At 34.4% G+C, this 27,071-nt stretch overlaps 2 protein-coding genes and 1 long non-coding RNA gene across 3 annotated transcripts; 2 read left to right on the top strand and 1 right to left on the bottom strand.

Moving 5' to 3' along the window:
• Nucleotides 1–3,600: 3,600 nt before the first annotated feature.
• LOC127084378 (uncharacterized) lies at nt 3,601–5,058 on the top strand. The gene is made up of 2 exons (XR_007788767.1): nt 3,601–3,688; nt 4,773–5,058. It is a non-coding gene; the product is annotated as an uncharacterized LOC127084378 (long non-coding RNA).
• Nucleotides 5,059–15,314: 10,256 nt separating this feature from the next.
• LOC127085555 (uncharacterized) lies at nt 15,315–19,998 on the bottom strand. Its single transcript, XM_051026385.1, has 10 exons — nt 19,759–19,998; nt 19,635–19,673; nt 18,447–18,570; nt 17,934–17,995; nt 17,350–17,417; nt 16,721–16,770; nt 16,395–16,464; nt 15,892–16,015; nt 15,652–15,768; nt 15,315–15,553 (listed from the first exon to the last, which is right to left on the bottom strand). The coding sequence occupies exons 1-10, from the start codon at nt 19,954–19,956 to the stop codon at nt 15,455–15,457; spliced, it is 951 nt and encodes a 316-aa protein (XP_050882342.1). The 5' UTR covers nt 19,957–19,998; the 3' UTR covers nt 15,315–15,454.
• Nucleotides 19,999–20,114: 116 nt separating this feature from the next.
• On the top strand, nt 20,115–25,484 carry LOC127086358 (putative methyltransferase At1g22800, mitochondrial). Its single transcript, XM_051027437.1, has 11 exons — nt 20,115–20,423; nt 20,510–20,590; nt 20,694–20,772; nt 22,193–22,334; nt 22,465–22,534; nt 23,334–23,398; nt 23,483–23,561; nt 24,107–24,194; nt 24,558–24,622; nt 24,747–24,836; nt 25,124–25,484. The coding sequence occupies exons 1-11, from the start codon at nt 20,316–20,318 to the stop codon at nt 25,235–25,237; spliced, it is 981 nt and encodes a 326-aa protein (XP_050883394.1). The 5' UTR covers nt 20,115–20,315; the 3' UTR covers nt 25,238–25,484.
• The last annotated feature ends 1,587 nt before the right edge of the window (nt 25,485–27,071 follow it).

The following is a 27,071-nucleotide window of genomic DNA, read 5'->3' on the forward strand; positions in this document are numbered from 1 at the left end:
TACTCTGATAAATTCTTTAAATATGTCGTTTGGGTAGAAGGGTGTTACATTAGTGGTATCAGAGCATGGTCAGTCCAGTCGAGTCGTAATGTGATGTTTTCCCTGTTGGTCGATTAGTGTAGATGACACTGTCGATACTTCTGTTGTCTGTCGAGGTTGTCATCTGACGATCTTCGAGAGAGAGTTCGTGGTTGATTTGGTGTGCTTACCCTTGCACCAAATTGATATTATTCTGGGAATGAATTGGCTAGGATTCTATGGCGTGTTCATCGACTGCTATAGGAAGACGGTGCGGTTCTCTGAAGTTGGTGAGAATGATGAGGCAAGATTTCTATCTGCTAGGCAGATAGGGGATTTTGTGAAAGATGAAGCTCAGGTATTCGCTTTATTTGCGTCTCTACAAGCGGATAAGAAAGTAGTGAGTGTAGATTTGCCTGTTGTCTGTGAATTTCAGGATGTGTTTCCGGAGGATGTAAGTGATTTACCTCCAGAACGTGAAGTCGAATTTGCCATTGACTTAGTACCAGGTACGAGTCCAGTGTCGATGTCTCCTTATAGAATGTCGGCAACTGAATTAGTTGAACTGAAGAAGCAACTTGAAGAATTGCTTGAGAAGAAGTTTGTGCGTCCAAGTGTTTCTCCTTGGGGTGCACCAGTATTGTTAGTGAAGAAGAAAGAAGGTACGATGAGGTTGTGTGTCGATTATCGGCAGTTGAATAAGGTGACTATCAAGAATCGGTATCCATTGCCGAGGATTGATGATTTGATGGACCAGTTGGTTGGAGCTCATGTTTTCAGTAAGATTGATTTGCGATCGGGTTATCATCAGATCCGAGTGAAGTCAGATGATATTGCGAAGACTGCTTTCCGTACGAGGTATGGTCATTATGAATACACTGTGATGCCGTTCGGTGTATCTAATGCTCCAGGTGTGTTTATGGAATATATGAATCGTATATTCCATCCGTACCTTGATGATTTTGTTGTGGTGTTCATAGATGATATATTGATATATTCTAAGACGGAAGAAGAGCATGCAGGACATCTGAGAATTGTTTTGCAGGTGTTAAGAGAAAAGAAATTATATGCAAAGTTATCTAAATGTGAGTTCTGGTTGAAGGAAGTGAGTTTCCTTGGCCATGTGATTTCGAGTGGTGGGATCTCTGTTGATCCTGCTAAAGTTGATGCTGTATTACAGTGGGAGACTCCGAAGTCTGCTACTGAGATACGCAGTTTTCTGGGGTTAGCTGGTTATTATCGCAGATTTATTGAGGGCTTCTCTAAGTTGGCATTGCCGTTGACGCAGTTGACTAAGAAGGGTCAAGTGTATGTGTGGGATGCAGCTTGTGAAGCGAGTTTTGTTGAGTTGAAGAGGCGGTTGACCAGTGCTCCAGTGTTGATCTTGCCTAATCCTGGTGAGTCCTTCGTTGTTTATTGTGATGCTTCTTTGATGGGTCTTGGTGGTGTTTTGATGCAGAATGGTAAAGTTGTAGCTTATGCTTCTAGACAGTTGAGAGTTCATGAGAGGAATTATCCTACGCATGATCTAGAGCTTGCAGCTGTTGTATTTGTGTTGAAAATGTGGAGGCATTATCTGTATGGTTCCAGATTCGAAGTGTTCAGTGATCACAAGAGTCTGAAGTATCTGTTTGATCAGAAAGAGTTAAATATGAGGCAGAGAAGGTGGTTATAATTACTGAAGGATTTTGACTTCGAATTGAGTTATCATCCCGGTAAGGCTAATGTAGTTGCAGATGCGCTGAGTAGAAAGTCTCTACATATGTCTATGATGATGGTTCGGGAGCTTGAGTTAATTGAACAGTTCCGTGATATGAGTTTGGGTTGTGAAGTTTCCGCTGATAGTGTAAAGTTGGGTATGCTGAAGTTGACTAGTGGAATTCTGGAAGATATTCGGAATGGTCAGCAAGTTGATGTCGCTCTAGTTGATCATGTTACTATGGTTAACCAGGGTAATGGTGGTAATTTTGAGATTGATGGGAATGGCATCCTGCGATTTAAAGGTAGAGTTTGTGTTCCTGAGGTGTCTGAATTGAAAAAGAGTATTCTTGAAGAGGGCCATAGGAGTGGATTGAGTATCCATCCAGGTGCAACTAAAATGTATCAAGATTTGAAGAAGTTGTTTTGGTGGGCGGGTATGAAAAGAGATGTTGCTAAGTTTGTGTATGCCTGTTTGACTTGTCAGAAGTCAAAGATTGAACATCAGAAACCGACAGGTATGATGCAACCTTTGAAGATTCCTGAATGGAAGTGGGATAGCATTTCCATGGATTTTGTGACGGGACTGCCGAGGACGGTGAAAGGTAATGATTCTATTTGGGTGATTGTGGATCGATTGACTAAGTCGGCGCATTTCTTGCCGATGAAGATTAATCACTCTTTAGAGAAGTTGGCAGAGTTGTATATTGAGGAGATAGTGAGGCTGCATGGTATTCCATCCAGTATTGTGTCTGATAGAGATCCCAGATTTACTTCTAGATTTTGGGAAAGTTTGCAGAAAGCGTTGGGGACTAAGTTGAGGTTGAGTTCAGCTTATCATCCTCAGACTGACGGTCAGACTGAAAGAACTATCCAATCCTTGGAGGATTTGTTGAGAGCTTGTGTGTTGGAGCAGAGTGGTTCTTGGGATGGTTATTTGCCGTTGGTGGAGTTTACTTATAATAATAGTTTTCATGCTAGTATCGGTATGGCTCCATATGAAGCATTGTATGGTAGGAGGTGTAGAACTCCATTGTGTTGGTATGAGTCAGGTGAGAGTGTTGTACTCGGACCTGAGATTGTGCAGCAGACGACTGAAAAGGTTAAGATGATTCAGGAGAAGATGAAGATTTCTCAGAGTCGTCAGAAGAGTTATCATGATAAGAGGAGAAAAGCACTTGAGTTCCAAGAGGGAGATCATGTGTTCTTGAGAGTTACTCCGACGACAGGTGTGGGTAGAGCTTTAAAGTCTAAAAAGCTTACTCCGAGGTTTGTGGGTCCGTATCAGATTTTGAAGAGGGTTGGGGAAGTGGCGTATCGGATAGCTTTACCGCCGTCGCTTTCTAATCTGCATGACGTGTTTCATGTATCTCAGTTAAGAAAGTATATTGCGGATCCGTCGCATGTTGTTCAGTTGGATGATATCCAGGTGAGGGATAATTTGACCGTTGAGGTGTTGCCAATTCGGATAGATGACCGAGAAGAGAAGACCCTGAGAGGTAAGAAAATTGCTCTAGTGAAAGTTGTTTGGGGAGGTCCAGCTGGTGAGAGCTTGACTTGGGAGCGTGAAGATCAGATGAAGGAGTCGTATCCGGCTCTATTTGCTTGAGGTATGTTTTCGAGGACGAAAACTTCTAAAGTGGGGGAGAGTTGTAACACCCCGATTAAAATAAGAGAATTATTTAATTGAGTTAATAGTATTTTATTAATTTAATTAAATAAAGTTGAATTATTGGATTATTATTATTATTATTATTATTATAGATATTATTTATTTTAATAATAATTAAATAAATAATATGAAGAGTGGAAGGGTAAAAGTGGAATTGGGTAAAAGAGGCCAAAGGAGATAACTGAAGGTTTTCATTTTCACGTATTTGCCTCAGAGTCAGAAAAGGGAGAAGCGCTGAAGAGAAAGAGAAGGAAGAGGAAAAGACCAAAGATTGCTCAGAGCTTCCTTCAATCCAAAGAGGTAAGGGGTCTGAACCTTATTAAACGATAATATGTGAGCAATTACATGATATAGGATTGGGTTGTTGATAAATTTGGGGAATTTAGGGAGATTGGGAAAGTTGTGGTTTTTGAGGGAAATTGTCCGATCTGTGAGTATGGTGGCGTTATATACATTGTAATCGAAGTATGTTGTGTATGTATGATTGTTAAATGTTGATATTGGGTTGTAGGCTTAGAAGCCGCGCGTCCACTGTTTCTGCGCTTAAAATCTTGTTTATGCACATAACAGCCAAATGACGTTCGCCATTATGCCTTTGGCGCTCGCCATTTGGGCCTTTTTCCAGAATAAGAGCGTTTAACGCTAAATGGCGTTCACCATTAGCCTAACGGCGTTCGCCATATCAGTTTGACAGACAGTTTTCAGAATAAGAGCGTTTAACGCTAATGGCGTTCACCATTAGCCTAACGGCGTTCGCCATATCAGTTTGACAGACAGTTTTTCCAGAATAAGAGCGTTTAACGCTAATGGCGTTCACCATTAGCCTAACGGCGTTCGCCATATCAGTTTGACGGACAGCTTTCGCGTTTTAAACTCCCAGATGTGATATCGTTGTAATGTTGTTGTTGTTTTGTTGAGTTGTATGTCATGCTATTAATGATGATGATAACATGACTATATGATGTTGTTGTTGCTATGTTGATTATGATGCATGTTTGATGTGCATGCATTCATGAAAGGTCGATGCCTAGTGATGAACGGACTGAGTTCCAATGATGTTGTTGACTCCGGGCTTGTTGAGAGGCTTGGTTCCTTATGGGGAACTCGGATTCTATGGTGGTGAATCCGGGAGTAGTGATCCTGTAGTGGTCACAAAATGGGTATACCGAGTCGTGTTGAGTCATGCATGGGTGTGTGCATTGCAATTGATGTGTTGTTTTGTTGATATTCATGAGTTTGTTGATTATAATGATGATTGTGATGATCCGTGTTGACATATGTACAAATTATTCATATTATATTCGGTCGTTATATTATTGTTTAATAATGTAATTCTCACCCCTTCTGCATGTGTTTATGTTCATCTATGATGAGCAATGTGCAGATAATGAGGAGTAGCTTTTGTTGAGGTGAAGAATAAGTGTAGAGTTATTCTACAGAGTCAAGTCAATGCTCTGGTCATGTGACACCGGGGTTATGGGATTCAATAGAGATTATATTATTATTTAAGTTGTGTATGAAGACTAAATTATTGATATGTTTTGTTGAAACATTTTTATAAATCGTTAATTGTGTTGTTGTCCGCTGCGAGGTTTTATTAAAATAAATGAAATATTTTTATGTTGTAAAGTGATGAGTGTTAAGTTGAATGAAATGTAAACTCTTCTACATGTTATACTCTGATAAATTCTTTAAATATGTCGTTTGGGTAGAAGGGTGTTACAGTGAGGGCTTTTCCACGTCGACTAAAAGGCATATACGGTGGTTTTATGATGTTTTTAGAGGTTATGTTCACATGAGATGAGAGGCTTTGTTATGCAAGCATGTTGCTTTAGATGTTATGTGAAGTTAGGATATGTCTTCTCTTGTTGGAGAGAAGTATATATATGAGCCTTTTAGGCACAGGGTTTAGGAAACTCTTAAAGGCATTATCTGCTCCCAGGTGACAGTGAGCGACTATTTACTACCTATTTTTTAGGAGTCATGGAATGACTCCTTCTCATATGACTAGCGGGAAATAACAATATTATACACACCATATGTCCTAAGGGCGAGCCCCCACGTTCAATAAAGATGTTGCATGGGCGACATCATTTTGGGCAGGGACCCCGAAGTCTCCCATGTCTTAGACTCTCAAAAATATAACACTACATACTCTATTTCATTAACATTTATATTTTTTAACAAAAAGATAAAAATATAAAATTAAGACTCTTGTACTAAAATAATCTTAATCGAGTCCAATAAGACACCGACCTAAAATTCAATCAGCCCAAGAACGATGTGAAAGGCCAGAGGATGAGAGATTACCTAATCTGAACCATCCCTTTTGGACACAGGTGTTCGGCTCAAACTGGAGTTATTAAGAGGTAAGGCTCTCAGTATGTGGTTGGCCACATAAAAGAAGGGTCGTGGATCATCTGAACCTAACCCACATCTATCGAAAGTCAACTCCCTCATTGCACGCAGATGAGGTGTTCCTGAAATGATCGGTTTAGTAAAGACCACTAGGAACTTCTCCTCTGAGATAGGAGGAAGAACGTGTCTTTTTATTTCCAAGTTTTTTAGGAGTTGTGGAATAATGGGTTCTTCCTAACGATTCGGCCCATAGGCCATGGGAAGGAAGATTATTCATTATTTTCACATATTCACCATTTACAAAACTTATTGTGTCCATACATATGAGCAGGTTCCCCTCGTTGTATTTTTTACAAGTTCAAATGGTGATCACTGTGGGGCCTCACTAAAATTAACATAGGTCACACTTACATCTAACTTTCAATCACCTTAATCGTCTTTTTCAACAAGGTGACATGACGAGGTACCACAACAGCTAGCAGACACGATAATGGTGACAACAAAATCATAACAAAGATGCAAGTTATTATGGATGAGATGTGTTGCCACAACCAAATCCTAAAAGACAGTGTCTTGACTCTTTAGCAAAGGCGTCTCGTAGCCCTGCTTCAATAAGACGGGATCTTTGACACCTAGTCTCTCTCTGACAAAATTTGGGGCACTTAAGTGCCAGAGAAAGAACCCTAAAGAAAAAAAAAGATAGGCTAGTTAGTCATACACTCAATACAATTGTTGGAGGTTTCATAGGTGGTGGGAAATCTAGTTTTTCTCTAAAGAGATGTGTTTGTCGGGTCATGGCCACTAAATATTCTCCTATTATACTAAGATCAATCCCAGAACATGAGATTACTTTCTCTCGTGAATACATTGCAAGGATTTTTTCCCACTAAGATGTCCTTGTGGTTATAACCTTCCAATTTCCCGACTGAGAGGTGAAGTAAGTTTTGATAGATCTCGAAAGCTCGAATGATGATAACTCATTATTGCGAGATTTTTAAGCCCTTGATATTCAAACTATTTTTAAAGTTTTTTTAATTAGTAATAAGCATACTAAGTGTTCTTACTTTTAGTTTTTATGTTGTTTTTAATGTGCATAAATAGTCATGTTGTCAACTTTTGTCACGTTAGAATTATATGGCCATTACCTAGCAGGATCTAAGCCAAAAAAAGTTTAAAGTTGTCTTGAATGGTGATTATAGGGTTGATGTAAAAGAATCTCAATCAAAGCAATTGATAGGGCTCTATAGAGAAAGGGATAAGAATGAACGCTAAAAGACATAAGTCTAAAAAGATGCTACAAGAAATGCCACGGGCCGCCCCATAGCATAAAGCATACTTGTTACATTTTGTGTTATCTCCTTTCATGTGTTGCATATATTATAATATCATTACTAGAGGACATGGGAATAAACCTTATTCTTTGGGCTGAAACTAATAAATATTCATAAGGTCTGATATCCAAGTATTGGGACAACACACAAGCTGAAGAGTGCTTATAAATGGATCTGTAATGACATTAGAAAAAAGGTTAAAAATATAGAGAGGGAAAGACAGGAAAGAAAGGAAAAATCAAAGTTATTTCACGTTTATAACCCCATCATTTCTAAAGTATTGGTCTCACATAGATTATGGGGTTAATATTTCCAAATCTCTCATCTCTTTGATAAAACTTCTTAAAATCATTACGGATAAGTGCTTAAAATACTATGAAGCTTGATTGATCAATTAGGAATAAAAAATGCATTTGTTAATTGATTGAGTCGTGCTTATAATTTATTAAAGCAAAGTGAAATGTCTCATAATCTATTAAGAAGGTTTTTTTAATAGATAAAGTGACGTCAAAATTCAAAGTTTACTTTTTGGGGTAAGTTAATCAATTAACCCATATTTTTAATCGATTAAAAGTGTGAAAGGGCACATAGATTATTTCATTTATTTAGCCATATTAAGGAGATTTCTCCTCATTTCAAAATAAACCATTTTTTTAATATAAATTTCTTTTACCTTTCTTTCTATTATTATTATTTTGTAAAGTTATTTCTCACTAGAATTATCCTAATGTTAAGAGAGTGAAAAGTTTCATCTGAGAGTTTTTTTGTATCGGTGTTGTATTTTAATTTCTAATTTAAAAGCGTAGTTATCATGTGATCTATTTGTAATTGATTTGAAATTTGTAAGTTAAACATGTGAAAAGTTTGGGTGAACGTTATTAATTTGAGCCTATGTAAAAGATTTGGTGAAGGTTATTGAGTTGAGCTTATGTAAAAGCTTTAGTAAAGGTTATTGAATTGGGCTTACGTAAAAGCTCTCGTTGTTTGTAGAATGTTTGGGTACTAATCTTATGCAAAAGTTGAAGTTGTTTTATAATGTTTGTGGGCTAATAGTGTGCAATAGTTTAAGATGTTATGTAAAATTTATGGATTGATCACGTGCAAAAGCTCAAATTGTGTTGCAAGATTTTTTTTGAGTGATCATATGCAAAATCTCAAGTTGTTTTGTAAGGATGTTTTGGTTGAACATGTATAAAAGCTCAAGATTGTTTTGTGGAAATCTCAATAGGAAACTCTTAGGTGATGGAGTATGCCGAGTGATTTAGACCATAATAGGATAATCCATAATGTGATCATTTTATCCATTATCTATTTTATTTAAATTACTTATCTTTTCAACAACTTATGTTTATTCCTCTTTTCTTCTATTTATCCCTTCTAACATAAACGATTTTAAATCAAATAATTTTTATAAACCAGATTTTTAAAAAAATTGAATATCAAAGTTCACTCATTCCTCATGTGTTTGGAGTCATTTGGTTAGTAAGTGACATCAAAGTTTAATTTCTGTTATAAGATTAATTATCTTAGGAGGTAGTATGATAACTTTAAATACTTATTTTGACGATATGAATTTTTTATAAACAAACCCACATCATTTGATGGTGAAGGGTTTACCTATGGAAAACATCAATGAAAATGTTATTAGATGCTATTGATTTTGATTTGTGGGATTATGATCTAAACGATTCATTTATTCTTAATAATTTAATTAATAATGAAATAGTGAACAAGCTGATAAACTTATGGACCATAGATGAAAAAGAAAATGTGCAACAAATTTTTAAATCAAAGTACTTGATGATAAGTACGTTAAGAGCTGGAGAGTATAATCAGGTTTCTATTTGTGGCATTACTAAAGAAGTGAGAGACATACTTGAAAATAACTATGAAGTTTCAACTAAGATAAAAAAAAGGAAACAATGAATATACTAGATCATGAATTTGAGACAACCGATGAAAACGAATAAAAACTTCAAAGATGGTTCTTTGATATTAAAAATTTTGAAAATGGTTTCAAAAATTGTATCTCTAACAAGTATCAAAGATTTAAGATATGATATTGGAAATTTGATCTAGTACTATAATATGTATATACAAATATTATTGATGATTTACATAGCAATTCTTCTAAGTCGAATATCATTAAGAAACTTAAATAGTTCATACAGTTACTTTAAGATAGGGAAAATATTAAAGAGGAAAATTCAGATGTATCTGAAGTGTCATCTGAAGAATCATTTGAAGAATCGTCTAAAAGACCATTTGAAGTGTCATCATAAGAATCAAACAAAGAGTTATTTGAAGAAACATTTGAAGTATCACCAGTAGAATCAGATAAATATTTATTTTAAGGATCATTAGAAGTACCATTGTATGTATCCATACCTGATTGACGGGGATTTGATTACCCGACTATGCCAGTTCAAAATTTGTTACAAGAATTTTATTGTCTACGAGGTATATCACATGCGTCATGTCGGTGGTGGAGACTATAAAAATCACTTGCAATTTTGCACTTAAGGATTTACATGTCTTTTTGTGTATAGAACATCCTATTGCAACTTGGTCCTCGTTTCACACTTTATTATCTTTATATATTTGTAAGAGGCGTTATAATGAAGAATCACCGCCGAATTTCATGACGTTGTGGATCTCAACAATGAAGATCAACTACAGGAGAATAAAATTGAAATATCTAATAGATATACTCATTGTGATGTCATAGTTGATTGTCTCCTTCTCTCAGCTTCAATAGAGATTTGACTATGGATCAAAGATGATCTGCCTGTGGAATTTTGCAGGAACCAGGAGTCGTTCCCACATATGACACCATTGTTCCATTGGTGAACCATAACGGGTAAGCATTTATGGTGAAGGATCTTGAACTAGTGGTGTTGATCTCCAATAAGGCGACATATGGGGGACTTGCAAAATTAGCACTCAAACGTCCAAGTCGGTTCAAAATTCAAGATGAGCGTAGTTACAAATGGAGATCAATTAGGTGTACCCTGAGTCCCATGTGAGTTGGCTCTTATAAGTTGGGTCATTTTGGATTGGACTAACGTTGGGTTGGGCTTTAGCTTTGAGCTTTTGGTTGTCCCAGAACATAAACAAATGTATGATTTAAGTATAAAAATGTGTAAAGAAAATGATACATTTGAAAAATGCATTGTGACGTATATGAATCATATAAAATCTCTAGAAGATGAAAATTAAAGGTTGTAGATGAATTAAATCAACTTAGAAAACTGTTGTAAATTATGTTAGATGTAAAACATGTGATTCTTAATAACTAAAGTTTAAGTTTTGCATGAAACCTTAAGCAAGTTTGTTAAGGGCGGAAATAACCTTGACATGACTTATTTAATCAAAGAGCTTAATATAATAAAACAAGTATAGATTATCAACTAAATAGGAACACCAGGTCTTTCATAAGTATATGTCTTGATAAAGAAAACATGGATCACACTATTTATAAATTCAATTATTATCATGAATATGGACACCTTAAGCCTTATTGTTTCAACAAAATGTATGGTTTAAAGTAGTCAAAAAGATTAAACTCTAATAACTTTAGCCACCTTGAATCACTACCACTGAATAATCCAAAAACAATTGGTACCAAAATTAAAAAATATATACTTTGTTATCACATGAATACTTTGCAATATCAAGGGCAAATTGTGAAATCAAAAGAAGTTGTCTAAAGCATATTTCCAAAGATTTCTCAAAAAGAAATGATCTTATGTTTGAAATATTATGTGAAAGGAATTCCAGTAAAAAAGAAATAGATTTTAAAATCTAATCGTGTATCAAAAGATATAAAGAGATGCAAAAGAACTAAATTTGAGTTTGGTTCCGAAAAGAACTATAGGAAATAAGTCATCTGAAGTTTATTTTTATTTTGAAAAAGGCAAGTCATTTGGTAGAGAATGAATTCAAAAAAAATTAGTTATTCTTTTAACAATTGCTAAAATATCACATTTTTATTATATTTATTTTTCTACTAATCGTTTGTTGAAAAAGGAAGTTTTTAGCAAAAAAAAAAAAGAGGGTCTGAAACCGAAAGGGGGTGTTCCAAAAGTTGTTTGGGCCATAAAGTTTTTGCAAGCCCAAAAGAACCAATAAGCAAAACATTTACACCTCTTAATCAATTAAACTTAACCGTTAATCGATTGAGACTATTTATTTTTCAAATGTAGTATCGTTTAATCAATTAAGTATAAAATATAATCGATTAGAAACAAAATCAATAATTAATCACTGAGGTGAAACATAAATTAATCAGCTTTGATGACAAATCAATCAACATTGATGATTTAATTGATTAAGATAATATTTTAATAAATCAAACAACTGAAAAAATATAATAACGAAATTAATGTCATGTGTGCTTTACATAACTATGAATTGTGTGAAAAGTTAGTCGGCCATCCAGTTGCGTGTCGCCTCATGCCGGAAGATAAAGAATGTGTTTCATACATGACATTGAATTTGGTTCAACCGAAAAACATACTTGCCACTTTGAAACGTAAAGACCCAAAAATATCTCAAATATCAAGCAAGTGTATAATATTCGACACCAAAATAATAAAGTGCTAAGGGGGGATAGAAGTGAAATGCAACAACTATTGAAACTTTTAGATGATAAGAGTTATGTTTCCAGGTACCGAACATGCGAGGATGGAGTAACTACTAGATATATATTTTGGACTCATCCATTCCATCAAGTTGTTCAACATGTTTCCTAATGTGCTCATCCTTGATTCAACATACAAGACCAATAAATACATACTTCCACTATTGGAGATGGTTGGTGTTACCTCTACTGAGAAGATCTATTATGCAGGATTTGCATTTCAAGAGAGCGAAAAAGAGGATAATTTTACTATGGACTTAGATGTGTGCCAAACAATGTTGAAGGACCAAGAAGAGATGCAAAAAGTAATTGTTGTCGACCGCGATACAACTTTGATGAATTCGGTTGCAATGGTATTTCCTACTTCGTATGCATTACTTTGTAGGTATCACATAACAAAGAATGTGAGAAGTTGGGTTAAACCCGCGATAGGGACGAAAAAAATAAAGATTGGAGATAGAAAAATGGTGAAGGCGGGTATGATAGTGGAAAAAATAATGGATGTATGGAATGTTATAGTAAATTCTTCTACTAAAGAGTTATATGTCGATTATGTTATACATTTCAGGAAGGTGTGTGAAAAACATCCAAATTTGTTGAAAACACAATTTTGGACCAGGTGAAGGACAAAATTGTTTGTGCATGGACCGATCAGGTTAGACATCTTGGGAATTCAACAACAAACCGAGTTGAGTCTGCCCATGCTAGATTGAAGAATTGGTTAGGAAATAGTAAGGACAATTTGTGTAGAGATTAAGACTTTGTGAACCAAATGATCTAGAACCAGCATAATGATATACAAACATCATTTGGTCGGAGCATCACAGTTTTGGAACACAGATTTAAAGACAACAATCTTTATTCTCACTTGGTCGACAACATATCTCAATCAAGTTTGAATTATATTTTTCACGAAGCTAAACGAGATGATAATGTAAGCTTTGGTAGTGAAAAGTGTGGTTGCACAATTGTGAAAACCTATGGTCTCCAATGTGCTTATCTTATAAGAAAAAATGTGAAACTTGGTAGCACGTTAAAAATGGATGAAGTTTGTAGTAACTAGAAAAGGCTTAGGTTTGATGATGACGGTGTCATGAAAGACGTTAAAAATCGAATATCTCTATCTTGACCGAATGAGAAATGATATAAGAGAGATTTTTGAAAGTCAGTGACAATATGAAACTCCACAACAAAGAACAATTGATGAAGATTTCTTATCTGAAAACCATTGGCTTGAAACCACCATTTCAATCGGTAAAAACAAAAGGTGCTTCGAAGAAGGTCAAGCATATATCGAGTGACAATTCAACGATGCAATCTCCTTCGTATTTTGAACTTGTTGACAGAGTTTTTCAGGACTCACTAACTCTAAAATCACGAAAAAAAATGTTTTTAAAGGAGTTCGCATTAGCAAACTATCCCCCTTCACCGCCTCCCCCAAAAATTCCATTCATTGACAATATGCCGATTTTTATTCACAAATACATCAAATGGATCGTCAATGTTGAGAGTGATAATAATTACAATTTTCGAGCTGTTTCAGCCTTAATCAGCAAAGGGGAAGATAATCACACACTTGTCCACCGTCAACTTATCCATGAATTGAGGATCCATAAAAAATCATACACACGAATTTACGAAAATAAATAAATTTTTGATGCAATTTATTGTTGAGAATGTATCAAGTGTGAGTAGTGTTGATAATAGTACCACATTGGTTGAAAATGTGGAGACTTTAGCATTTATAAGTGAGAGAACCTACCCACCTATCACCTTAAAGTTTTAGGTGAATATGTGGTGTGTTTCTCACAAAGGTGTTGCTCTAGAAAAGAAGTCCCACAAGGTTCAATGCTCCCTAGTGAAAAATCCCCCCAACAAATGGTATCACGAGCCTTTGGTTTGAGAAAGGGACCAACTTACTTGTATCGAAAGTCAACGGCGCCAGTGTGGTGAATAAGAAACATTCCGTTGAAGAGTGTCAACGACGCCAGTGTGCTGAATAAGAAACATTTCGTGCGGTACAAGAGTTTGTGGAAGTAAGAAGAGCTTTCACTTGAGGGGGAACATTGTGGACTCACACTTGAGGGAGAGTGTTGAGAATGTATCAAGTGTGAATAGTGTGGATAATAGTCCCACATTGGTTGAAAATATGGAGACTTGAGCCTTTATAAGTGAGAGAACTCACCCATCTATCACCTTATGGTGTTAGGTGAATATGTGGTGTGTCTCTCACAAAGGTGTTGCTCTAGAAAAGAAGTCCCACAATGTTCAATGCTCCCTAGTGAAAAACTCCCCCAACATTTATGAATCTCTTGTTTCTTGCATTAGTGGACCGACACCGGAGAAAAATGGACGCGCTTCCCTGAAATGAGTCATCTCATAGTAAGTGTGTATAATAAAGTGTGTATTGATCTTACAAGATACAATTTTTCAGATATTTTTCTCCCACTATGCATCGTCCCACCTCAAAATCCAAATGATTGTATTATATGTATTGGATGACTTTCAAAATCACAACACTTTGTTCAAGTTTATTTGAAATTAGGATGCCCTATACCACTTACATCAGTGGAGTAGACAACTCATTCAACAAAAAAAGTTGAGATTGGCCAGACCAATTTGTGGAAAGGATGCAAGAGTTTACCGCATTGAGCAACATTGAAAGAGAATCAAATGCACAAAAGTTAAAGGGACGGACCCCTACTTATAGATTTAGTCGACGATAAATCTTTCAATTTGTTTTAGTTTTTCTTTGTGAATTTAGTGTATGTAATTGTGTATTAATATTAATGAAGTATAATATATACAATTTCAAATATTTTAGTACATTTTGATGATTGTCAAAATATTTGCTCATTTGCCAAATAAAACACATAAGTTCTATTTTTGTTTTGTTTTATGTTTCAGCATGCTATGAAGATGCACCTACGGACAGATTCTGAATATGTATATCCAGATCGAAAAAACTACACTGCTAGAGTGTGACTCATAATTGACCTAAGATGTGTGTGTTTGGAATGCGTCCAAATATGCATTTCCGAAATCTAAAAACATTTTAGTATTTTCACGTGGTACACTACTAATATATAAGATACTACTAATATATAAGATGCATTAAGAAATTCCCTTCATCAAAATGCTTCATCTAAATTCTTTAAATTATAATTGATCTCTTATGACCCATGCAAGTATTAGTAAATAAATCAAATGACTAAAGATTGTTTCAAGGAGAGATCAAACTCGAATACTCTTGAGACAATTCAATTTTAAATAAAGAGCATTGCACCCTACCAAACCAATTGATTAGTGCACATTTATTTTACCAAGAGTATGAAAGTGAGAAATCTATAAATAAAAAAATCACGATGAAGCAGTGCAAGAGCTTAGATTGAATCCAAACATATTGCAATATCGATGGCACTTGGCACACCTAACTTGTGATCTATGCTATGTTAATCATAAAGGGTGAAGTGCATGTTTGATATCATGGCAAGTAATGCTAAAATCACAATGAACTCTAATTACTGCAAGCCTACCGTGATACCAAGCAAGCATCCATTAAATAAGTTGAACAGTTCTACATGACTCCCATAAATAACCAAAATTTTCCTTCTTTATAATTTGTATAATTAGTTCTTTACAATTTTCGATTGCATGTATCGAGGGGATTTGTTCATTACACATTAAGAGAAAGTCATTGTGAAAGCAGAGTTTTTTATTTCAAGAAAGTGGGAACTATAAATTAGCTGACGAATAGGTTTTGAACAGATAGGGTAAGATCGCCTTGTAATCCCCAGATTGAAATCCAGTGTTGTGATCAACAAAGTAAGGAACCTGCAGAAACAACTTTCATATTCATGTAAGGATTTAGAAGCATACAAATTTAATTTCAATTATGCTTTATATTGAATTAAGTTCCAACAAATTCTTACCTCTTTAGATCCAGCAGCATCCAAGAGTAACTTTGTTCGTCGAGATCCTTCTCCTACATTTTGAAGAATGTAAGGAAGTTCCAATTCGCATAATGCCTCGCGAACAATTCGAGCATTCTACAAAAATGAAATTTGAAATGTATAAGGTTAGACAAAAACATGACAAGTATATCAAAATCTTATGATCCTATATGTTTGCATTTCCTCCCACAAATTGGAGATAAAAAAGCGTTATCTTACCGGGTTATTTTCATATGAGAAGAGCTCCAACTTTCTAGGGGGAGGTTCAACCCTAGAACGTTCCCACAGTGACATTCCTCTGCCTGCTCGTAGAATTGTCGGCATCCATCCGGTGAAAATAGTGCTGCAAAAGAATGATTATCAAGAGAAAATAAATCAAACATATATCTTTATCAAAGCCACGAAACATGGAATAATGCATAGAGAGTCTCTGGTCATTGATCATCCTATCTTTGTCAGAATGTTAGAAAAACTCAGTTCAAAAGTAAAAAGATATGAAAAGTTCGTAAAACACAGAACACAAGATATTTGACCACGGAGTTCGGACAATTGTGTCTACGTCTGTAACTGCAGAGCCTATAAAAGCATAAAAACTATATCCCCTATTAACTTATAAATGCAGCAACTATATGTGGTGAATATTGAACTCAGTTTTCCTCCCCTAAAATATGTGATTATTACTATATTATTTATTTATGGAAAGGGAGATTTATATTCTATACCTCTCTAAAAGTCCCAATGATGGACTTCTGCCTTTTCCATATTGCTCGAACAAGTATTTTACAATATCGCCTACAACAAGTAACCAAGAAAGTACACAACATTCAGTGGATTGAATTAGTTAAAATCATTCACAAAGACAACTGAAAAGGGGCAAAACTGGAAACATAGGTAAGACATTGGAAAAGAATAATAAGCCATTAAGATGAATTATTCCAAACTAGTTAACTATGAAAATGTTGGCGATTTATGGCAATGTCACTAATGACTAAACAATATAAACAGAAAGAGTTTGGAGAAAGAATAAGGAGAAAGCTTCCTTTCTTACTGCTTTCGTACATAGTAACGCCATTATTTTGATCAATGAGGAAAGGAAACCTACAAAAAGAACACCGTGGCGACATATTAAAATAGAAAAGAAAAAAAAAATTGTTTTAAGATAACGAGAGCATCACACTATTATACCAGTAATGTTGAAAATGCATACATGCAACAAAAATGTAATAGAAATCAAGATGCAAGTCCTATTGAAGTTTTTTTTTTCCATGATCAATAGCATAGAAAATACATGAAAGAAATATAAAAATCTGAGGTAAGATACTAATATGGCCTGAGATAGGAATGCCATATTAGATTCCATTGTTTTATTTGTTTAAAATATGATGAAGTGGAATGGAATGCATTGGAATATGTTTGGATTAGTGGAAAGGGATGAAATGTCATGGAAAGGAAGGAAATCATACTAGATTCCATTGTTTTATTTTCAGATATGATGAAATGGAATAAATATGGTGGAGTGCATTTCATTCTATTCCTTCAAGCATCCTCCTCCCCACCCCGTTCAATTTTCAGGGAATAGGATGGAACCAGTTTATCAATTGCAGATGGCGGAAAGGGAAAAAACCGCCATATTATGCCACCATTAAAAGCAAACAAAAATATCAGAGAACATCATACATCTCTTTGCCACCAGTTTTTCTGACCACCTCTCTGTGTCTTACAGAACCCTTTGGACAAGGATACACCTATTGACAACAGCAATAGTATTAATATATGGGGAACTCATACACAGAAGTCAACCACAAGTTAAATCAATTCAAATGGCACAGATAAGTATGACGTTAAATCAAACTCTTTTGAAACTTGTTTGAATACTGGTGCCCCAACAGAATTTTTGTGTGTAGCATCAACACTTCAAATTGAAGGCGTATCCGGTGCCAGACAGATGTCAGCGTACCAACACAAGCCGTTACATCAATTACTTCATTTTTTCAAATTTTTATCAGTGAAAACATAATTACGTGACAGTATCAGTATCGTGTTCAATGTTTGTATCTGTGTCATTGCTTCATACTCGATAGCATAAGACTTAAAATGATGAAACACTAACCGTCTAGATTCAATTGCCATAGACATAGACCCCAAAATCATGGAGCATATTATAATGGTAATGAATAATTGTGATCAAATGAGAAAACAAAACTTACGTAAAAGAACAAATAGATATTGAATGAGGTGTATGTGATGAATGTATAGCTAACCTCTACAGAAAGATCTAGTTCCGTCATGGCCTCCCGTACCCTTCTACAAAAGGGGCATGCCTCTGTTGAAAAAGTTTGAAAGATTTAGAAAGGGACAATTACAAACTTCATTGATAAAAGACCAGTAGTAAAAACCAAAAAAAAAAAAAGTTTGAGAGTCTCAGTTTGAATAAAGTTTCAGTTGTAGGACTAGTAAATGAAACTTCTAAAATGGTGTAGCATATCAACACGGAGGAGACCAAGCACAATGATTTCACCAAAAGAAATCAATTAACTTCTAGAATATTGATAAATTTCAATAACTAAGTCAAAGAAGAATATAACTAAGATTTGCATATTAGCAATTTCATCACCTGGTTTGAACAGGGGGTTAAAGGAGTTGAAGGAGTTAAAGGACCGAGATTCAAATTCAAGTGATGAAGAAAATACTAACACTTGCCTATCCAAAAAAATAAGCAATAGCATCATCAAGGATTCTTCCGTAACCTCTATCTAAAGCAAAAACAGACATACCAAATTCAAAAAGCTGCAAGCTAATAGGAGGACTTGAAGCCATCCCATTGATCTGCGTACTCTCAACTATGGATTTTCTTCCCCATGCAAACCTTGATACACTGGCTAAGGAAGATGTTGCTAACTATCATCATCATCATCATCATCAAAACTCAAAATGATTAGTCATTTACAAGATGTATGCAAAATATAGATAATCTATTAGGAACCCAAATCCAAAAGAAATAGAAATTGTATTATTAATTGAAAACAGTAGCTATTACAGAACATGAACCCCTGCAATCCCAGAGCTATGCTCCTCCGAGAAGAGACAATTCCCTCTCTGCCCAAACCTTTACGGCTCCTACATGAATAATTCTCAATGCCCCCTCTCTCTTGCTATCCATATCCTTTATATAACTACCACTTCCCTCTAACAAACTAGCCACATCATCAGCAAATATAACTCATTCCTCTATTTGACACATTTGCTGGGCTTAGGCCCAAACCAAATACCTAACATAATCCCTAGCATTTACTTGTCTTTATGCTCATTCACAAAGGCACACAACTCTATGACAGGAACAAAAGAACTTTATCATATAAAAAAATCTACTAAAAGTCCCGCAACAACATGTACTACACACACTTGTGAATATTTTGACATGAATGATTAACTTATTAAGAATATTTTGGCCAAAAACTTCCTTCTAGTTTTTCTAAAACATTTGAGAATCCTTTTCATTACACATGTAATACATACACTTGTCCCACAACAACAACAATCAACCCTTATCCCACTAAGTGGAATCGGCTACATAGTTCAACTTTTGCCAGAATGCTCTATCCAAAACCATGCTTCTATCCAAATCGTTAATCTCGAGATCTTTCTTACATCCAACACAACATTTTCCCTGCTCCAATTTACTTTTATTGTTGTGATAAAATAAAATGCATTACCTCAATATAATATATTATGAATAAACTATAGTACAGATAAAGCAACAATCTTACCCGTCTAGTTTAACAATTCGGATAAAAACATGGTTTTGAATAGAATATTATGACGAAAATTGATTCATGTAGCCATCTCATTTCCTGGGACAAGAATTGGTTGTTGTTGTATTTTGCTTCATTCATGAATTTGGTTAAAATGCTTAGAAAAATATAGAAATAAACTTGATGAGATTGTTAAAAGGGGCAGCTCACCTCCAAAGCAAAATTACGTTGTCCAGAAGGATCTCCTCCCTGGCAGAAGAAACATCAGATGAGAAACAGTAACAACAAGTAGAAAGATATAAATAAGAAAGAGAGAATTAAGAAAGAGTATTACAGAGAAAAGCTTGAGGAGGGGACAAAGGAAAGAGAGAACGGAGGTAGAAGATGAAGTGGGTTGTGTTTGATCTGAATTTGATTTTGCGAGAATTTTGAATCTGTTATTGGTGCTGCATTTGAGTTTGGGAGTGGAAATTGGGATGGTGGTGATAGTGTTTGATGTTATGCCGCAGAGAGAGTAGTGAAGTAACGACATTTCTCTTTTTTGGTCTCAAGTTACATGTGGAGGTACCTTTTTGTAAATTTAAAATAAAAGAGTTGATATTAAATTCAATAATTATAATTATATATTTTTAGTAAGGTCAATATTTAAATAATAAATATTTGATTTTTTATTATTATTTCACACAAATTTAAAATCCACCTTTTCAAAAACAAAAATATACGTGTATGATTCTAAAAAAAAATCCATTTCATTGTGACCGGTTTCTCAAACCACCACCGCCCTTGCACGCCGTCGCCGTCGCCGTTTTCCGCCCATCTTCATCATTCCGTTTTTCGATTTCGCGTTCTTTACTCTCGCTCCAAAGTGAATAGTGATTCTGCAAAGTGGAAATGATAAAACGAACACTATTTCCCTTCTTTGGCAAAACCAACTTCTCTCTCCCCTTCTCTACAACCTCCAAACTCAACATCTTCGATCGCGAACTCAAACGCAACCAGGTTCTTCTTCTTCTTCTCTCGCATTTTCTCCAAATTCTTTCATTATTTTCACTTCCACTTAGTTTCCATTCATATAATTGATGCAGCGTGACCGTGCCGCATGGTTGATGCCTCAAAACGATCCTTTACTTCACACCGTTGCTGATAATCTATTAGATCGCTTGCAGGTTCGTTCCTTAGGGTTTTTCATTTTCCCCCACAAATTATTTCTAATTACTACTCAAATTATTGTTATAGATTGTTATTATCGACTTCAATTCATGTTTTTAGGATTGTAAGAAGATTTTTCCCTCTGCTTTATGTTTGGGAGGTTCGTTGCAAGCAATCACACGCTCTCTTCGCGGCCGAGGTAACAAAATTACTTCATCCATTGCATTACTTTGCAGTACCATGCTTTAGAGTTGTAATGTAGTGGGAACACCACTATTTACATGATGGTTCCGCCACTTTGAAACCGAGCAACTAAATTTGCATTGTTATTGAATAATTTAGAGTATTGGCGAGTGTGTTTGATTGATGAAACACAACACACACATTCTCATTGACAAAATAGCGTAGTTGAATGTAACTACATGTGTTGGTTCCAGATACTGGACATTACATTAATGGAGAATGTGTTGTCTATGTAACAAATTAATTATGTAAAATTGATTCCGACTAAAAATGAATTGGAAATGAAGTGATTTATGTTTGAATATATTTATTTAAAAGTGAGTTGACTAATGTGAGCTTAAAAAACCAATTCTAGAATCAAAAGCTCCAATTTCTAGTTTTAAGTTAGAATCAATTCTAGGGATAAAATCAGTTCTTCTAAAGAGCGACCAAATATACACTAACTCCATCCGTTGCCTTACTCTATATTGCAGGAGTGCCATCTTTTAGAACTCTAGTCTAGCACTAGCAGGAACAACTATTTTCATGTATGTAGGTCTCACTCTCACCACTTTAAAAATGAGTAATAAACACATTATAATTGTATAATTTAGTTTATTGGAGAGCGTATCACCGGTTTTAATAGTTGCTCCAATATTATCTATCACTGTTGTCAAATAGCTGCTGTAGTGGTGGTACAATACTATACCGCAGCAGACTTTGAACATATCGCTGTTGTTCTGCTGTATGCTATTTAGTACAAGGCATTGCCAAATAGCATGTATAGCGGCGTTATAGCATTGTAGTGTAGCAAAATTTGAACAAACTAATATTTTCTGCAATCTGCTATCGACAACATTGCTATTTTATGATCAATGAAACACAACATACACATAAACATCGAAATACTTTGAGCAAATAGAAGTGTGGTTGAATGTAACTACATGTGTCAATGTGGGACAGTGACACGTGTCTGACACTTGACACTACATCGATAGGGAATGTGTTGTCTATGTTACTTGTTGCTCCAACATTTTCCATGATCAACGAAGCACTGACACACATTCACTAGATACAACACCGACGCATAAACTCTGGTACTAATTTGTGAAAATAATAGTGATTGAATGTAACCACATGTGTTAGTATCAGAGATCTGACACACCTTCAAACTGAAGTGTCAGTGACTTTGTGCGACATAGTGATTCCCCGGTCATTACACATCATTGTCTTTTAAATTATTATTTTGAAAACTTCTTTTATTGAGAATGATTAGGAGATAAAATAATTTATTCAATAGATGGGATTATTTGACTTGCCTAGTCTATGTGCCTGCCAATTTTGCTAACTTGAATCCTAAATGTGGGTGACATTATAATGAAATTGGTTGATTACAGATTCCATAGAAAAGCTTATTGTCATGGATGCATCCTATGACATGGTACAACGTTGTAAAAATGATTACCACGAGTCAATCAACAATAACATGGAGACAATGTTTTTGGTTGGCGACGAAGAATTCTTGCCTATCAAAGAAAGGTGCGGGACTTAGCTTTGTATTTAGTTACACTTATACAGTTTACTCTTGATATTTAATGATGATTTTACACTTGACATTGATTTAATATTACCATTTTCCTTTTGAATTGTTTTACATGTATCTTTCCAGCTCAGTGGATTTGGTTATCAGTTGCTTGGGCCTTCACTGGACTAATGATCTTCCAGGAGCAATGATACAAGTAAACTTTCTTATACAGTTGTGGTCATTGATAGGCTTATTAGCTTTATTTGTATTTGACTTCACCGTTTTCTGTTAGTCTCCCCAAAAGAGCATCAAATGATGCTAGAAAAATGTGTGGTGGAGGCATATATCATGGCATTTGTTATTCGGTTTTTGGTATTTTAAATTTTGTTGTTGTTATGGATTCTAAATGTTGATCTTGGTGGATTTTGAGAAGTTTTAGTTCTTTTCCTTTATATTTGTCTGACAAATATATTTTGCTAATGACCCTTCCTACGAGTCTCTTGATCCTTGGTTGTTCATCATTCAAATCAGCATTTCAGTTTGACGAAAATCTGTGCTATCCTGTCCTGCTGAGTTTTTCTTTCTAGCAATGCTCTTCTCTTTATATGTTTGTAGCATCCCTCAGTTATTTTTCATGCCATGTTTTGTGAAGCTAATTGTATATTTCCCTTTAAATGATTTATTTCTAACAACTAACAACCTTTAAGTTTGGTAATCTTTAGTTTAAAGGGGACATTTGGGTTGTATCTTAAAGTAATTTTGCATACCTTAGATTTCCCTGATTATTTCCTTTTATTTCATGATTAGTTTCCTTTTTTAATTATGATTAAAAACCTTGTATTAGTATGAATAAGGGTTAGTTGAATTTGTACATCTTAAATGCTGTTGGAAGTATTTTCTTTTAGCAGTACATAGAAAACTTTTACGCACAAATCTTCTTTCTTTCACTTTATCCAAATTTCAGTTATAATGTCATTTATTATTATTCTAATGTGATATTTTATGTTTGGCAGTCTATGTTGGCATTGAAGCCAGATGGCTTGTTTTTAGCAGCTATCCTCGGAGGAGAAACATTAAGGTGACTATTATTATATTTTTAGAGATTTATTTAGAATACCAATGTATGCGTGGAGCATTTTTATGAAATTTGTGCTGCAATCAGGGAACTCAGAATAGCTTGTACTGTAGCACAAATGGAACGTGAAGGAGGGATCAGTCCCCGAGTTTCACCTTTAGCACAGGTAGGCATTGTTGCAAAACTTATTTATGTAGTATACAAGATCCTTCACATTTTGAATGAATGTAATGGTGTTTCTTCTTTCCAATAGAATAATGTGGTTCTGTTAGATCCCTGATCCATGGTACTAAAAGTCGTGGTCAATCAATAGTATAGTTGAACACATGAAAATCATGTATATTTGAACACAATTTATAAATATGATGCATATGAACACCTAAAAGTTGTGGTTAATGACGTTAAAAGTCGTGTTTAATTACATTTAGTAGTTGGTTAATGGGTTGCAACACATAATAAATCCCATAATTGGTCTGCGTTAACCATCTAAAATTTTCTCGCAATTTGTTGTCGAATTTGTGTCAAAATATCATTTCTCATAAGTTTCTTTGTCACGTTTTTGTTATGTTAACTTTAGTCTTCTATACCACTTTATGATCTGTTGGTTATTCTGGCTAGGTTTAACTTTAATGCTTGTAAAGACGAGTTATACTTTTTACGAGTAAAAATATAAAGCTGGAACTATGAACACCTTTTGTCCTCCATTTTTAGGTTCGAGATGCTGGGAATCTTTTGACTAGGGCAGGATTCAACCTACCAGGTGTTGATGTTGATGAGTATACAGTTAAATATGGAAGTGGTGAGGGTTTCCACTTGGTTCTGTAATTGAATTATTCTAAATGCAACATAAATTAATCAAATCGAGTTCTCCTAAACTTTAGCTAGTAGATTCTTCCGTAGTTTGAAATTCCAATTATGGTTGATGACCGAATTCAAAGTTAGTAAAAGCAGCTTTATTTATTGGTTTTCAAAGTTAGTACTTGAAGTAATAAAGACCATAAGGATTATGGTGACTTTATAATAAAATTCTTTCATGTTGTTACCTGTTCTTTATAATGTACGCGGCTCTAATAATCTTTTTACTCTTTTGATTCACTTTTTTACCAGTTGGTCTTATGTGATTCATTTTTGTAATGGCTGTTCTTATCTCTCTGTAGTACAGCTCTGGAGCTTATAGAACATCTTCGTGCAATGGGTGAAACAAATGCACTTTCCCAAATGAACTTGGTAAAAGTTTATCTTTTCCTCCATACCAATGGAGGTTGAATAGAATTTCCTTTTATCAAACGGCGACCCTTGGATGCTGTTTCATCTCGTCTTGAAAAAAACTAATTGTGCATAAATGAAACAGATGCTGAAGAGGGATACAGCCTTAGCAACTGCAGCTATTTATGATTCAATGTTTGCTTCAGAAGATGGCACTGTACCCGCAACCTTCCAGGTAATCAAAATAGAAGCACAATTTTTTGCGTAAGAAAACCAGAAGTGTTTATCAAAGCTTTATTTATAGCCGTGTTTTAAATACCAGACTAGTCCGGAAAACCTGTAAGAAGAGTGGCTCAAACTCATGATTTCCAACTGTTTTTTCAGTAACTTGAGAAAGTGAAATAATTGAATTTAATCACGTGTGTTAGTGTCACGTTAGTGTCCGACACTAATACACGTCAGCGTCATATACCAAACACAACTTCAATGTGAATTGATATGACAATTATTATATTCTCATAGGTTATATACATGACGGGTTGGAAGGAACATCCTTCTCAACAAAAAGCAAAACGAAGAGGATCAGCTACTGTTTCTTTTAAGGATATTCAGACACAATTTGGAAACCAGAGTTGATTTCTACCTTTCACTTGATTTTCATTAGTGCAATTTATTTTAATTTATGTAACAACACCATTAAATCCTTGAGTACATTTTTTTTAGAATCGGTTATATATCACATGTTGGATCACTCCATTAAATAAGCATTATGATGATGAGTGTATTTATAGAAGTCTTAATTCTTTGGTGTTTATTTGTTGTACAAGACTAACAAAACCAGAAGTGACTGATTATGTCAAATCACCTTTTTTTTTCTTTGTAATTTTTGCGTTGCTTGCTGCTCAAGTCATATGTTGATCCTCATATTTAGTAGTATATGTTTATCCTCATCTTTGAGAAAAATATATATTTTTAATGGTTTTGATTTATTATTTATTTCACAAAAATATTCTGAGTCACTATATTTGCTGAAGATGTAATTAATTCACATGTTTTAATAATTTTCACTCAAATCTATTTTCACTCATCAATTTTCATTAATTTTCTTATTGACTTAGACTTGAATTGTTAATTTTGTAGGACAATCTTTTTTTTCTTTTTCTCTTTTGATCTGTATCAAAAACTCAAATTTACCATAGCAAATTCTACTTTACTGTCAATCGGACAATTTTGTTCCACCACAAAACAATAATATTACAACTGAATCATGTAAGTGTTTTATCCGCAAAGAAATTTTTATATTTCAAATTAATAATTTTTCTTTTTGAAAATCAACAATATTTTTAGGAAGATTATAAATGCATTAACTTTATAATTATTCATCTAAAAATAAATATTAAAAAAATGATTACAATAATTTAATAAATTCAAATTAATATTTATCTTATTCTTTTGACGGGGTCATATCTTTCAAAATATTCTATTTCATTGTTTTATTAAATAGTTGGACTGATTTTGAGTCTAAGTCTAACGAGTTTAATTTAGATAAAATTAATAAATTTATATACCAAAGCGACATTTTAATATCTGATTTAATAGAATTTTTTTAAAGAAAATTACTTTATATGTTTTAATTGTAATTTATAGTAATAATAAAATTAAGTATTTACAAAATAAAATTAATGTAAATTAATAAATCTTAAGATATTTATGGATTAATTAAGGCTGGATAATGACAATTTATACTAAAGTAACAATATGGATAAAAAGTTTATGTTGAACAAAAAATTAATTTTAAAATTTTAATTAAATCAATGCATACTTTTCAAAATAACTTATTTTATATTTAAATCAAGACTTATGTGTATCAACTTGTTAAAAATAATTTTTGTGAAATAAATATTACGGGAGAGAGAGGGATTTGAAAAAAAATATCCTATATTATATCTTGATAAAACAGCGTACATGCATCAACCTTTAGGCGTTCATCTTCCTCAATTCCATAATCATGTGTGTCTGTCCAAAAAATTCTATGTGGACTTAAACAAGCACGACACTTCTGATATCAATGATTCACTGATTATGTTGGTACAATGAAATTCTTTTACAACATTTATGATCACTCATTATTTATTTATCATCATGAAAATGACATAGCATATATTCTTCTCTATGTAGAGGATGTTATCCTCACTGCTTCATCCGACCCTCTTTGTGAGTATATCATGACCAAGTTGAATTTTCAATGAAGGATCTAGGTCCTATGAGTTATTTTCTTTGCATCTTTGTTACTCGACATTCGGGAGGTATTTTTCTCTCCCAGAAAAAATATGCAGAAGGGATCATTGAACATGCAGGAATATCGTGATACTGATGGATACCAAATCAAAACTTAACGAATCCTTAGATAATCCATATCATGATCCAACATAATATCGAAGTCTTGCAGGTGTATTACACTACTTAATAT

This window comes from Lathyrus oleraceus, chromosome 1, assembly GCF_024323335.1.
Source record: "Lathyrus oleraceus cultivar Zhongwan6 chromosome 1, CAAS_Psat_ZW6_1.0, whole genome shotgun sequence".
NCBI classification, from domain to species: domain Eukaryota; kingdom Viridiplantae; phylum Streptophyta; class Magnoliopsida; order Fabales; family Fabaceae; genus Lathyrus; species Lathyrus oleraceus.

Excerpts from the sequence above, each read along its gene's own strand:
- LOC127086358 (XM_051027437.1), top strand. The coding sequence starts at position 20,316 with ATGATAAAACGAACACTATTTCCCTTCTTTGGCAAAACCAACTTCTCT. Across the intron at positions 20,773-22,192 it reads ACGCTCTCTTCGCGGCCGAG|ATTCCATAGAAAAGCTTATT; the intron begins GTAACAAAATTA and ends GGTTGATTACAG. Across the intron at positions 22,335-22,464 it reads TTCTTGCCTATCAAAGAAAG|CTCAGTGGATTTGGTTATCA; the intron begins GTGCGGGACTTA and ends GTATCTTTCCAG.
- LOC127085555 (XM_051026385.1), bottom strand. The coding sequence starts at position 19,956 with ATGTCGTTACTTCACTACTCTCTCTGCGGCATAACATCAAACACTATC. Across the intron at positions 19,674-19,758 it reads CCCTCCTCAAGCTTTTCTCT|GGAGGAGATCCTTCTGGACA; the intron begins GTAATACTCTTT and ends TTCTTCTGCCAG. Across the intron at positions 16,465-16,720 it reads CGTTACTATGTACGAAAGCA|GCGATATTGTAAAATACTTG; the intron begins GTAAGAAAGGAA and ends TACTTGTTGTAG.